Below are 12,340 nucleotides of genomic sequence, written 5' to 3' on the forward strand. Positions count from 1 at the left end.
ATCAAAATCGGGTTAAAGGCGTTATAGTAGTCTCCCGTGAACCCGTCGGGGCCAGGGGCTTTATTTTTAGGGAGGGACACGATTACCTTACGGATTTCTTCTCTGCTAAAGGGCAAGCTTAGTGATTGGAGTTGTTCAGAAGATATAGAGGGAATATTTAAGCCCTGTAGGAATTTCTCATTTGCCTCAGGGTCAGGTTGGGATGTGTCTGCATCATTTTTTAAGTTGTACAAGGAGCTATAGTAGAGGCTAAAAGCATCTGCCATATCCTGGGGATGGTATAGTTTACACTTACTAATAGGATGAATAATATAAGGTATTTTGGTTTTGTGTCTTACACCTTTCACTTTGTGAGCTAATAATTTACCTGCCTTATTGCCTGTCGCATAATACGTCATTTTCAATCTGCGGGACGATTTTTCAAATGCTTCTAGTAACAGGAGTCTGAGGTCATGTCTCAGTGAATTTAATTTTTGGGAGATTGCCGGAGTAGGTTTTTGTTTGTTGGATGTTTCAAGCAGAAATATTTCTTTAGTTAGGTCCGTCAGTTTCTGCTGCCGCTGCCTTTTAGCCCTCGCCCCCAATTGGATGAGAATGCCTCTAATGTACGCCTTATGGGCGTTCCACAAGACAAACTGATCCTGAACAGAACCCACATTGTTACTGAAAAAATCAGTCAAGTGTCTTTCGATGTGGCTCCGTGCCTCGGCTTGCTGCAACAAAAAGGAGTTGACCCTCCATATAGACGGTGCTTTATCAGCCAATCCATCCTCTAGGGTTAGGGAGATGGATGCGTGGTCCGACCAAGTTATTGAGTTAATGGCAGTGGCTGACACTTTAGAAAGGGTGATTTGATCAACTAGGAAGAGGTCAATTCTGGAGTAGGCCCCATGGGGCGATGAAAAAAATGTAAAGTCTCGTTCTCCCGCATGAAGGCACCTCCAGGCGTCAAATAAGTCATGGTTGTGAATTGAGGTCGACAATGACGGGCTCGAGCGCTTAGCGCCTGAAGAAGAGTCAATACCCGGATCTGGGGTTGCATTGAAATCACCACACATGACCAGTTTACCCTTTTGGTGCGCTGTGACCTTGGCCATCAACTTATTGAAGAAACGAATTAGGTGCTTGTTCGGGGAGTAGACATTCACGATAGTGAACATTGTGGTGTTAATATCACACACCAAGATAATGTAACGGCCCCCTGCATCTGGGATAACCTCATGTAGCGTGAAGGCAACCGTGTCACTTATGGCTGTAAGGACCCCCCTTGTTTTGTTAGGCGAGTTGGCTTTGAAGACGTGTGGAAAACGTCCGTGAGAACAGTGTGGAGGGGACAATGAGGAAAAGTGTGTTTCCTGAACACATAAAATGTCAGCTCGGTTAGTGGTGGCTTCCTTCCACATTGACTTCCTTTTAACGGGATGGTTTAGACCAGACCTGGGCAAACTACGGCCCGCGGGCCGTATACGGCCCGGCGGACCTTTTAATCCGGCCCCCGGGCGGAGCCATAGGCGTGCCAAGCAACGATACCCCTCCTCCGCGAATGAAGAGGACTTCCGACTCAGCGTGCTGCGTGTGGCATGGCGCGGTGGCAGGGAGGCAGCGTCAGCGGCAGTACTGTCTAGGTAAGAGACAGCAGGGGGGGGGGTGCCTCGTGCGAGCAGTACCCGGGACCCGGCCGGCCGCAATTATTCCCTTCTCTGTAACAGCGCAGCGCCCGCGGCTCTCATAGTATCGGCTGTGACTGTCTGACACTGACAGTCACACAGCCGACGAGCATGAAGCTGCGGCCGCCTCCCCCTGTGCTGTGTGTAGTCAGTGTGACTAACACATGGCTGATCATCTCTGAGCATTACGTTTCTAAAGGCAAGGGGGGGGGGGTGTGTGTACTATTGTAAGGGGGGTGTTCTGTATATGAGGGGGCCTTCTGTATTCTGGGGGGATTCTTCTGTATTCTGGGGGATCTGTATTGTGGGGGGGGGGGTGTTCTGTATATGAGGGGGCCTTCTGTATTCTGGGGGGATTCTTCTGTATTGTGGGGGGGGGGGGGTTCTGTATATGAGGGGGCCTTCTGTATTCTGGGGGGATTATTCTGTATTCTGGGGGATCTGTATTGTGGGGGGGGGGTGTTCTGTATTTTAGGGGGGTTTGAACTGTAGGGGTGGGTCTGTATTGTAGGGGGGTTCTGTAGGGGGTCTGTATTGTAGGGAGGGGTCTGCACTAGGGTTGTCCCGATACCGATACCAGTATCGGTATCGGGACCGATACCGAGTATTAGCGGGAGTACTCGTACTCCCGCTAATACCCCCGATACTTCCCCCCAATCCCCCCCCGCCGCAGCCGAAACCGCCGCCGCCAACAACGCCGCCACCGCTACAACGTTAATCACCGCGGCGCGGGGAACATTACAGACAGCTTTCGTTTGAACAGCTGTTTTCCCCGCTGCGCATAGACACTCCCCCTTGGACGGATCTGTCCAATCGCGAGCAAGGGGGAGTGTCTATGCGCAGCGGGGAAAACAGCTGTTCAAACGAACGCTGTCTGTAATATTCCCCGCCGCGGTGATTAGGTACAGTAGGTACGGGGGACAATGGCTGGATTCACAGGGGGACAATGGCTGGATTCACAGGGGACAATGGCTGGATTCACAGGGGGACAATGGCTGGATTCACAGGGGGACAATGGCTGGATTCACAGGGGGACAATGGCTGGATTCACAGGGGGACAATGGCTGGATTCACAGGGGGACAATGGCTGGATTCACAGGGGGACAATGGCTGGATTCACAGGGGGACAATGGCTGGATTCACAGGGGACAATTGCTGGATTCACATTGGACAATTGCTGGATTCACATTGGACAATGGCTGGATTCACAGGGGGACAATGGCTGGATTCACAGGGGACAATGGCTGGATTCACAGGGGGACAATGGCTGGATTCACAGGGGACAATGGCTGGATTCACAGGGGACAATGGCTGGATTCACAGGGGACAATGGCTGGATTCACAGGGGACAATGGCTGGATTCACAGGGGGACAATGGCTGGATTCACAGGGGGACAATGGCTGGATTCACAGGGGGACAATGGCTGGATTCACAGGGGGACAATGGCTGGATTCACATTGGACAATGGCTGGATTCACAGGGGGACAATGGCTGGATTCACAGGGGACAATGGCTGGATTCACAGGGGACAATTGCTGGATTCACATTGGACAATGGCTGGATTCACAGGGGGACAATGGCTGGATTCACAGGGGGACAATGGCTGGATTCACAGGGGGACAATGGCTGGATTCACAGGGGACAATTGCTGGATTCACATTGGACAATTGCTGGATTCACATTGGACAATGGCTGGATTCACAGGGGGACAATGGCTGGATTCACAGGGGACAATGGCTGGATTCACAGGGGGACAATGGCTGGATTCACAGGGGACAATGGCTGGATTCACAGGGGACAATGGCTGGATTCACAGGGGACAATGGCTGGATTCACAGGGGACAATGGCTGGATTCACAGGGGGACAATGGCTGGATTCACAGGGGGACAATGGCTGGATTCACAGGGGACAATGGCTGGATTCACAGGGGGACAATGGCTGGATTCACATTGGACAATGGCTGGATTCACAGGGGGACAATGGCTGGATTCACAGGGGACAATGGCTGGATTCACAGGGGACAATTGCTGGATTCACATTGGACAATGGCTGGATTCACAGGGGGACAATGGCTGGATTCACAGGGGGACAATGGTTGGATTCACAGGGGACAATGGCTGGATTCACAGGGGACAATGGCTGGATTCACAGGGGACAATGGCTGGATTCACAGGGGGACAATGGCTGGATTCACAGGGGGACAATGGCTGGATTCACAGGGGACAATGGCTGGATTCACAGGTGGACAATGGCTGGATTCACAGGGGACAATGGCTGGATTCACAGGGGACAATTGCTGGATTCACAGGGGGACAATGGCTGGATTCACAGGGGGACAATGGCTGGATTCACAGGGGGACAATGGCTGGATTCACAGGGGGACAATGGCTGGATTCACAGGGGGACAATGGCTGGATTCACAGGGGGACAATGGCTGGATTCACAGGGGGACAATGGCTGGATTCACAGGGGACAATGGCTGGATTCACAGGGGGACAATGGCTGGATTCACAGGGGGACAATGGCTGGATTCACAGGGGGACAATGGCTGGATTCACAGGGGGACAATGGCTGGATTCACAGGGGGACAATGGCTGGATTCACAGGGGGACAATGGCTGGATTCACAGGGGGACAATGGCTGGATTCACAGGGGGACAATGGCTGGATTCACAGGGGACAATGGCTGGATTCACAGGGGGACAATGGCTGGATTCACAGGGGGACAATGGCTGGATTCACAGGGGGACAATGGCTGGATTCACAGGGGGACAATGGCTGGATTCACAGGGGGACAATGGCTGGATTCACAGGGGGACAATGGCTGGATTCACAGGGGACAATGGCTGGATTCACAGGGGGACAATGGCTGGATTCACAGGGGGACAATGGCTGGATTCACAGGGGGACAATGGCTGGATTCACAGGGGGACAATGGCTGGATTCACAGGGGGACAATGGCTGGATTCACAGGGGGACAATGGCTGGATTCACAGGGGGACAATGGCTGGATTCACAGGGGACAATGGCTGGATTCACAGGGGGACAATGGCTGGATTCACAGGGGGACAATGGCTGGATTCACAGGGGGACAATGGCTGGATTCACAGGGGGACAATGGCTGGATTCACAGGGGGACAATGGCTGGATTCACATTGGACAATGGCTGGATTCACAGGGGACAATTGCTGGATTCACATTGGATAATGGCTGGATTCACAGGGGGACAATGGCTGGATTCACATGGGGACAATGGCTGGATTCACAGGGGACAATGGCTGGATTCACAGGGGACAATGGCTGGATTCACATGGGGACAATGGCTGGATTCACAGGGGACAATGGCTGGATTCACAGGGGACAATTGCTGGATTCACATTGGACAATGGCTGGATTCACAGGGGGACAATGGCTGGATTCACATTGGACAATGGCTGGATTCACAGGGGGACAATGGCTGGATTCACAGGGGACAATGGCTGGATTCACAGGGGGACAATGGCTGGATTCACAGGGGACAATTGCTGGATTCACATTGGACAATGGCTGGATTCACAGGGGGACAATGGCTGGATTCACAGGGGACAATGGCTGGATTCACAGGGGGACAATGGCTGGATTCACAGGGGACAATGGCTGGATTCACAGGGGACAATGGCTGGATTCACAGGGGACAATGGCTGGATTCACAGGGGACAATGGCTGGATTCACAGGGGACAATGGCTGGATTCACAGGGGGACAATGGCTGGATTCACAGGGGGACAATGGCTGGATTCACAGGGGACAATGGCTGGATTCACAGGGGGACAATGGCTGGATTCACATTGGACAATGGCTGGATTCACAGGGGACAATGGCTGGATTCACAGGGGGACAATGGCTGGATTCACAGGGGACAATGGCTGGATTCACAGGGGACAATTGCTGGATTCACATTGGACAATGGCTGGATTCACAGGGGGACAATGGCTGGATTCACAGGGGGACAATGGTTGGATTCACAGGGGACAATGGCTGGATTCACAGGGGACAATGGCTGGATTCACAGGGGACAATGGCTGGATTCACAGGGGGACAATGGCTGGATTCACAGGGGACAATGGCTGGATTCACAGGGGGACAATGGCTGGATTCACAGGGGACAATGGCTGGATTCACAGGTGGACAATGGCTGGATTCACAGGGGACAATGGCTGGATTCACAGGGGACAATTGCTGGATTCACAGGGGACAATTGCTGGATTCACATGGGGACAATGGCTGGATTCACAGGGGACAATGGCTGGATTCACATGGGGACAATGGCTGGATTCACAGGGGACAATGGCTGGATTCACATGGGGACAATGGCTGGATTCACATGGGGACAATGGCTGGATTCACAGGGGACAATTGCTGGATTCACATTGGACAATGGCTGGATTCACAGGGGGACAATGGCTGGATTCACATTGGACAATGGCTGGATTCACAGGGGGACAATGGCTGGATTCACAGGGGACAATGGCTGGATTCACAGGGGACAATTGCTGGATTCACATTGGACAATGGCTGGATTCACAGGGGACAATGGCTGGATTCACAGGGGACAATGGCTGGATTCACAGGTGGACAATGGCTGGATTCACAGGGGACAATGGCTGGATTCACAGGGGACAATTGCTGGATTCACAGGGGACAATGGCTGGATTCACAGGGGGACAATGGCTGGATTCACAGGGGGACAATGGCTGGACTGCTCACAGACTGATGAATACCATCCATATTATATACTTCTCATATCTATTTTCTGTAGTGTCTGTCCCTTGTCATGCTTTGTGCACATTTTATCTCCTCTTTTTTGAGTTTCTGACATCATCAGGTGGTTTATGTAATTTTAGCAGAAAAAATAGCTATGGTTTGCAATATATTAGTGCATTTTTTGATAAAATTACATAAACCAGCTGATGTCAGAAACTCAAAAAAGAGGAGATAAAATGTGCACAAAGCATGACAAGGGACAGACACTACAGAAAATAGATATGAGAAGTATATAATATGGATGGTATTCATCAGTATGTGAGCAGTCCATGTGCAAGCTTGCAACATTATTCATACAATGGTAAATGTAAGGGTAGGGGTGTTGGCGCTGCCTATGTGGACACTTGTCCACTGAGCACCCTTAGGTGGTCTATCTGTTAGAAGCGGTAAGTGAAAAATCAAATATCTGCTAGAAGCGGTAGGTGTGGCATAGATGCTGGCAGTACAATAAAAAGAAAATAAATAAAAGGGCACAGGTGGTCTGGGGGGGCCTTGGGGAATGCTGCAACAAATTAAACGGCACAGGGGGATTAGGGGGGTTCTGCAGCTTGCAGCACCCTGCCTAATCCCCCTGTGTTGTTTCATTTGTTGCAGCATCCAAATCCCCCCCCCCTGTCCCCCTGTGCCATTTTATTTGTTGCTTACAGCCTGCAAGCAAAAAATAAAACGGCATTGGTGGAGGGGGGGTTTTGGGGGTAATCTATGCTACAAATCTGTGAGAACTGCTGCAGCTACATAATGTGGGGGAACTGCTACCTAATATAGGGAAACTATGCTACAAATGTGGGGGAACTATGCAACCAACCTAATACTTTGTTTTTGGTTGCATAGGCAGCCCTGGGTGCACGTGATTGGATCCTTGTCACAACAGGACTCTAGGTCTCAAAATGTCTGCTAAAAAGAGAAAGGTAGATGCTGAATGCAGAGTCTTCCAAAAGAATTGGACTGCTAAGTATTTATTTACCGAAATCAGAGGTAAAGCCGCGTGTTTAGTTTGCGGGGAGCAGATCGCCGTTTTTAAGGACTACAATTTGAGTCGGCATTACGAGACAAAACATGCTGCAAAATATAAAAACTTGACTGACGCAGAAAGGGTGCAGACTTCGGAAGCTTTGCTAGCTAAGTTGCAAAAGCAGCAAGGCTGTTTTACAAAACTTCACGCAGCCAGGGATGCAGCAACCCAGAGCAGCTTTGTGATATCCCACAAAATCGCGAAATACAGTAAGCCGTTCTCAGAGGGGGAGTTTATCAAAGAGTGCTTGGTGGACTCTGCAGCACTAATATGCCCTGAAAAAAAAGCGGCATTTGAGCAAGTCCCGCTGTCCAGGCGAACCGTGACTAGAAGGATCGAGGACATTGCGGGGAATTTGGAGCTTCAGCTGCAACGTGAAGTGGCACGTTTCGACTTTTTCTCCTTGGCTTTGGACGAAAGCTGTGATGTCCGCGACACAGCCCAGTTACTTGTATTCGTCCGCGGGATAACCCCCGAGTTCAAGATTACGGAGGAGCTGGCAGCAATGCGGTCGATGAAAGGAACGACGACAGGGAGTGATCTGTTCACGGAGGTAAATGAGTGCATGGACAGGCTGGGACTGAAATGGGACAGACTGACAGGCGTCACAACGGACGGATGTCCAAATCTCACCGGAAAAAATGTTGGACTTTTGAAACGTATGCAAGATAAAGTGACTGAAATCGACATGGATCAGAAACTGGTATTTTTGCATTGTATTCTACACCAACATGTGTTATGCAAATCAGTGCTAAAAATTGACCATGTCATTGATGTTGTTACTAAAATAGTAAACTTCATCAGGGCAAGAGCATTGAACCACAGACAGTTTGTCGCACTATTGGAGGAGCATGAGACCGAGCATCGTGACATCGGCTACCACACAGCTGTCAGATGGCTCAGTCTGGGAAAAGTGCTAAAAAGAGTCTGGGACCTGAAAGCAGAGATTCGAGAGTATTGTGAGAAGAAAGGCAAAGACTTCCCTGAGCTCTCAGATGAGGACTGGATGGCAGATTTTGCATTTTCTGTTGATGTGACTGCACAGATGAATGAACTGAACACCAAACTGCAAGGCAAGGGCCTTTTTGTTCATGAAATGCACAGCCTGGTGAAGGCTTTCATGACAAAGTTACAGTTTCTTTCAAGACAACTGGAGAGCAACAATATAACTCACATGCAAACCCTGAAAGAAGTTACACCACCAGCTGATCACCTCCACAGGTACTCATCCATGTTGGGAGCATTGCATGGTGAGTTTTCAAGGCGATTTGAAGATCTCAGACAAATCGAAGACAAAATGTGCCTGATTTCCTCTCCCTTTACCTGCAGTGTGGATAATGCACCCAGTGATGTTCAACTGGAACTCATCGACCTGCAGTCTGATGCAGTACTGGCAGAGCACTTTAAGTCAAGATCTCTGCTAGATTTCTACTCTTCTCTCAAGGAGGAGAACTTTCCAAACTTGAGGAGACGTGCTCAGAAGATGTTGGTTCTCTTTGGCTCTACATACGTATGTGAACAAACATTTTCAATGATGAACTTCACGAAATCCAGGTATAGATCCTCTCTCACTGATGATCATCTGTCAGCTGTGCTTCGCATTTCCACCTCAGACATTCAACCTGACTTCGATGCACTTGTTAAAGCCCAGCAGAGACTAGATTTCTCTCACTGAACAAGAAAAGAGAACTTAAAACACCAAAGACTACAAATGTTGTTAGTAGTGAAATGTTGTTAGTAGTGATGTTTAGTGACAGTTCAATATGATGTATCTTGCTTAAAGGGGTAGTTAACTGAAAAACATTTTCTTTTAAACATTGGGGGAGATTTATCAAAACCTGTCCAGAGGAAAAGTTGCTGAGTTGCCCATAGCAACCAATCAGATTGCTTCTTTCAGTTTTGAAAAGGCCTCTGAGAACTGAAAGAAGCAACTCAGCAACGTTTCCTCTGGACGGGTTTTGATAAATCTCCCCCATTTTCTTTTCAACTGGTGACAGAAAGTTAGACAGATTTGTAAATTACTTCTATAAAAAATCTTGATCCTTCCAGTACTTTTTAGCCACTTTAGTGGCTGCATACTACTGAGGAAATCCCTTTCTTTCTTGGTTTGTGTGATTTGTTGTCCACAGTGTTCTCTGCTGACACCTCATTTAGGAGCTGTCCACAGCACCAATGGTTTGCTATGGAGATTTTCTCCTGCTCATGCAGTTCCTAAAATGGACAGAGGTGTCAGCAGAGAGCACTGTGGACAACGCATCACGCAAATCAAGAAAGAAAGGGATTTCCTCAGTAGTATACAGCCGCTAAAAAGTTCTGGAAGGATTAAGATTTTTTAATAGAAGTAATTTACAAATCCGTCTAACTTTCTGTCACCAGTTGAAAATAAATATTTTCCAGTTGACTACCCCTTTAAGATTTGGAGTGTCTTTGCATTATGTCTTGAGAATGCCAAGAACCTCTTTCCAACAGTAAATGAAACTCAAAATGTGTTTGAGTGAACGTGATTGGAAATTTTCACTAATATGAGTCACAAATAGTGAAAAATGTTCATTGTTTTGGGAAATTTTGTTTAATAAATTAAAATTTTTTTCTTGTAAGGCAACCTCACTTTTTCATTGTTTAACTATAACAAGTACTCGTACCAGTTGTCCAACAATGATATTTACTGCTTTTTATAAAGAAATACAATTGATTTTATGCAGTATTGAGTTTAGCCTTTTGGCCCGGCCCTCCAAAATATTTTCAGTTTCTCATGTGGCCCCATCGAAAAAATAATTGCCCACCCCTGGTTTAGACCATTAGAGTTAATAGAAAGACATTTTATACCCATTGCAGCAGTAAAAGGATGTGTGTTGTTGGGTTGTTGCAGGGATTCATTTCCAAGAGAGGGTCTCCCTCCAGTGGCCATTCCGGGTATGGCATGTAGTAAGACATGTGTACCAAAAAGAGGTCAGAAAAACACTCACGGTTAGTTGAGAGAGAAAAGGTATTCCACTTGGTGACAGGCGAGCTGAGGAGGCCATATTCTTCTCTGTCTCTTCGTGGAGGGGATCTTTTCTTCCGTAGCCTGTGCTTGGAATGCTGAAGCAACACTTGAGGGTGAAGTGCAGAAAAAAAGGAGGAACACAAAAGAAAAGAAAACATGAAAACAAAAGTATAACAAAAACAGTCAAACAGTTGGTACTTGACCAACATGAACCGGGTATGGACCCTGTGATCCCTAGAAGGAATACCTGAAGGCAGCTGGAAGCTGCACAGGTTAAAATGGGGATGAGTCCAGGCCTAAAGGCTCTCCGAGACTCCTACCAGGAGAGAACAAGTAGGCGAGTATCCCCTCCGGATTTAGTTGTGTGACTTGGCGTTCTTGTTAGTAACTGTTTTCCATGTGGGATCAGACCGTGCCCTGGATCTGGAGGTGGGTGTTGGAACATCCGTATCCTCCGGGAGAATCCCCCATTCCTCCAGCAGAGAGATGCCCTTTTCCATTGAATCTACAGTGTGTGTGTGACCATCTTTGGTGACGGACAATTTAGCAGGATAGCCCCATCTATAAACTATCTTATGGTTTCTGAGCGCTTTGGTGATGGTATTCAGATTTCTTCTCTTTTGTAGAGTATACTGGGATAGGTCTGCAAAAAAATGCAGATTCTGGTACTGCGAGGGAATCTTCTCTTTTTTGCGCATTACCGCCATCAGTTGCTCTTTGGCATGAAAGAAATGAAATCTCAGGATGACATCCCTGGGCACCTGATCAGGTAGGAAGGCTGGTTTGGGCAACCTATGTATTCTGTCCACTGTAAGCTCTAGGTCAGAAAGATCTGGGAGAAGTTCCTTGAATAGGGAGGAGGCGAAGGCGCGCAGTTCTGATTGCAGAACAGACTCAGGGACCCCTCGTACTTTCATATTGTTGCGTCTGTTTCTGTCCTCGATATCTGCGAGTTTAGCTTTAATCCATTCTGTGTCGCCCTCCCTCTCCTCATGCGAGTCGACCAGGTCATTAATAGTGACAGCGTATTCCCCCATTTTATGCTCAATGTGCTCCACTCTAGTCTCCACTGCTTGTAAGTCTGAATGGAATCTATGCATACACTGCATCATGTCAGATTGCAGTGAACTCCTCAATGATAGCAGCATGTCCTTCATGACAGTGTCTATTACAGGTTGATGGGTGGTAGGGAAGGATTCGATGGAGTCTGGCAGCTCCCGGGTGTCGTCCCCTGAGTCATGCATAGGGCTGGCTGACTGCGTGGATCCCTCTCTATCTAGCCTGATTCTGGCTTTGGCCGGGCTGCCTGACGCTGAGGAGGGAGAGGAGGCCTGCATATTGTCAGGGGTGGATTTGTCCTGAGGGCTGCAGGCTAATTCATGCCTGATTGCACGTGCTGAATGTGCTGGTGTGGACGCTGCTGCGGCGCCATCTTGCCTACCTCCACGCTGGCTAGGTGAGAAGAAGTCCGTCAGCCGCTGGGGCTTCCTCTGCTCCTTTCTTTTTCTGGACATGTTCCCGGGGGTCTCCAGAGCTAGAACGCCGGGTGTGGTAGCCGAAAATCCGGTCCTGAGGGTCGGTATGAGCCGCTCTGTCTCTGCTGGGTACGGAGCTCCGGATCTAAGCCGCCATTCAGCTCCGCCGCAGGCCACGCCCCCATCATTTTCATTTTCAAATGACGTACTTGCTTGATCCTGCCAGTCGGCTTTTTTCCTTGCTCTAATTACAGCATGCCTGTATGTAAAGTCACCGTGCCCCCGACCAGTCACAGCCGACCTCTGGCACATCTCCCCTATTAAATTGCAGACTGCCTTATTAATACATTCCCTGTTTAAGCACAGCTTGCATCATGTCTCAGGCTGAACGGTATAT

The 12,340-nt window shown here is 48.9% G+C and overlaps 2 protein-coding genes across 8 annotated transcripts in view; both read left to right on the forward strand.

The window, feature by feature from the left end:
* Positions 1-12,340, forward strand: part of IPPK (inositol-pentakisphosphate 2-kinase) — a 1,052,241-nt gene that overhangs the window by 429,107 nt on the left and 610,794 nt on the right. The gene's annotated exons all lie outside the window — the stretch shown is intronic.
* Positions 7,097-9,342, forward strand: LOC120946167 (general transcription factor II-I repeat domain-containing protein 2B-like). Its single transcript, XM_040360978.1, has one exon. It carries the CDS (start codon positions 7,358-7,360, stop codon positions 9,155-9,157), a length of 1,800 nt encoding a protein of 599 aa, XP_040216912.1. The 5' UTR covers positions 7,097-7,357; the 3' UTR covers positions 9,158-9,342.

Source organism: Rana temporaria, chromosome 7 (genome assembly GCF_905171775.1).
Source record: "Rana temporaria chromosome 7, aRanTem1.1, whole genome shotgun sequence".
Classification (NCBI taxonomy): Eukaryota; Metazoa; Chordata; class Amphibia; order Anura; family Ranidae; genus Rana; species Rana temporaria.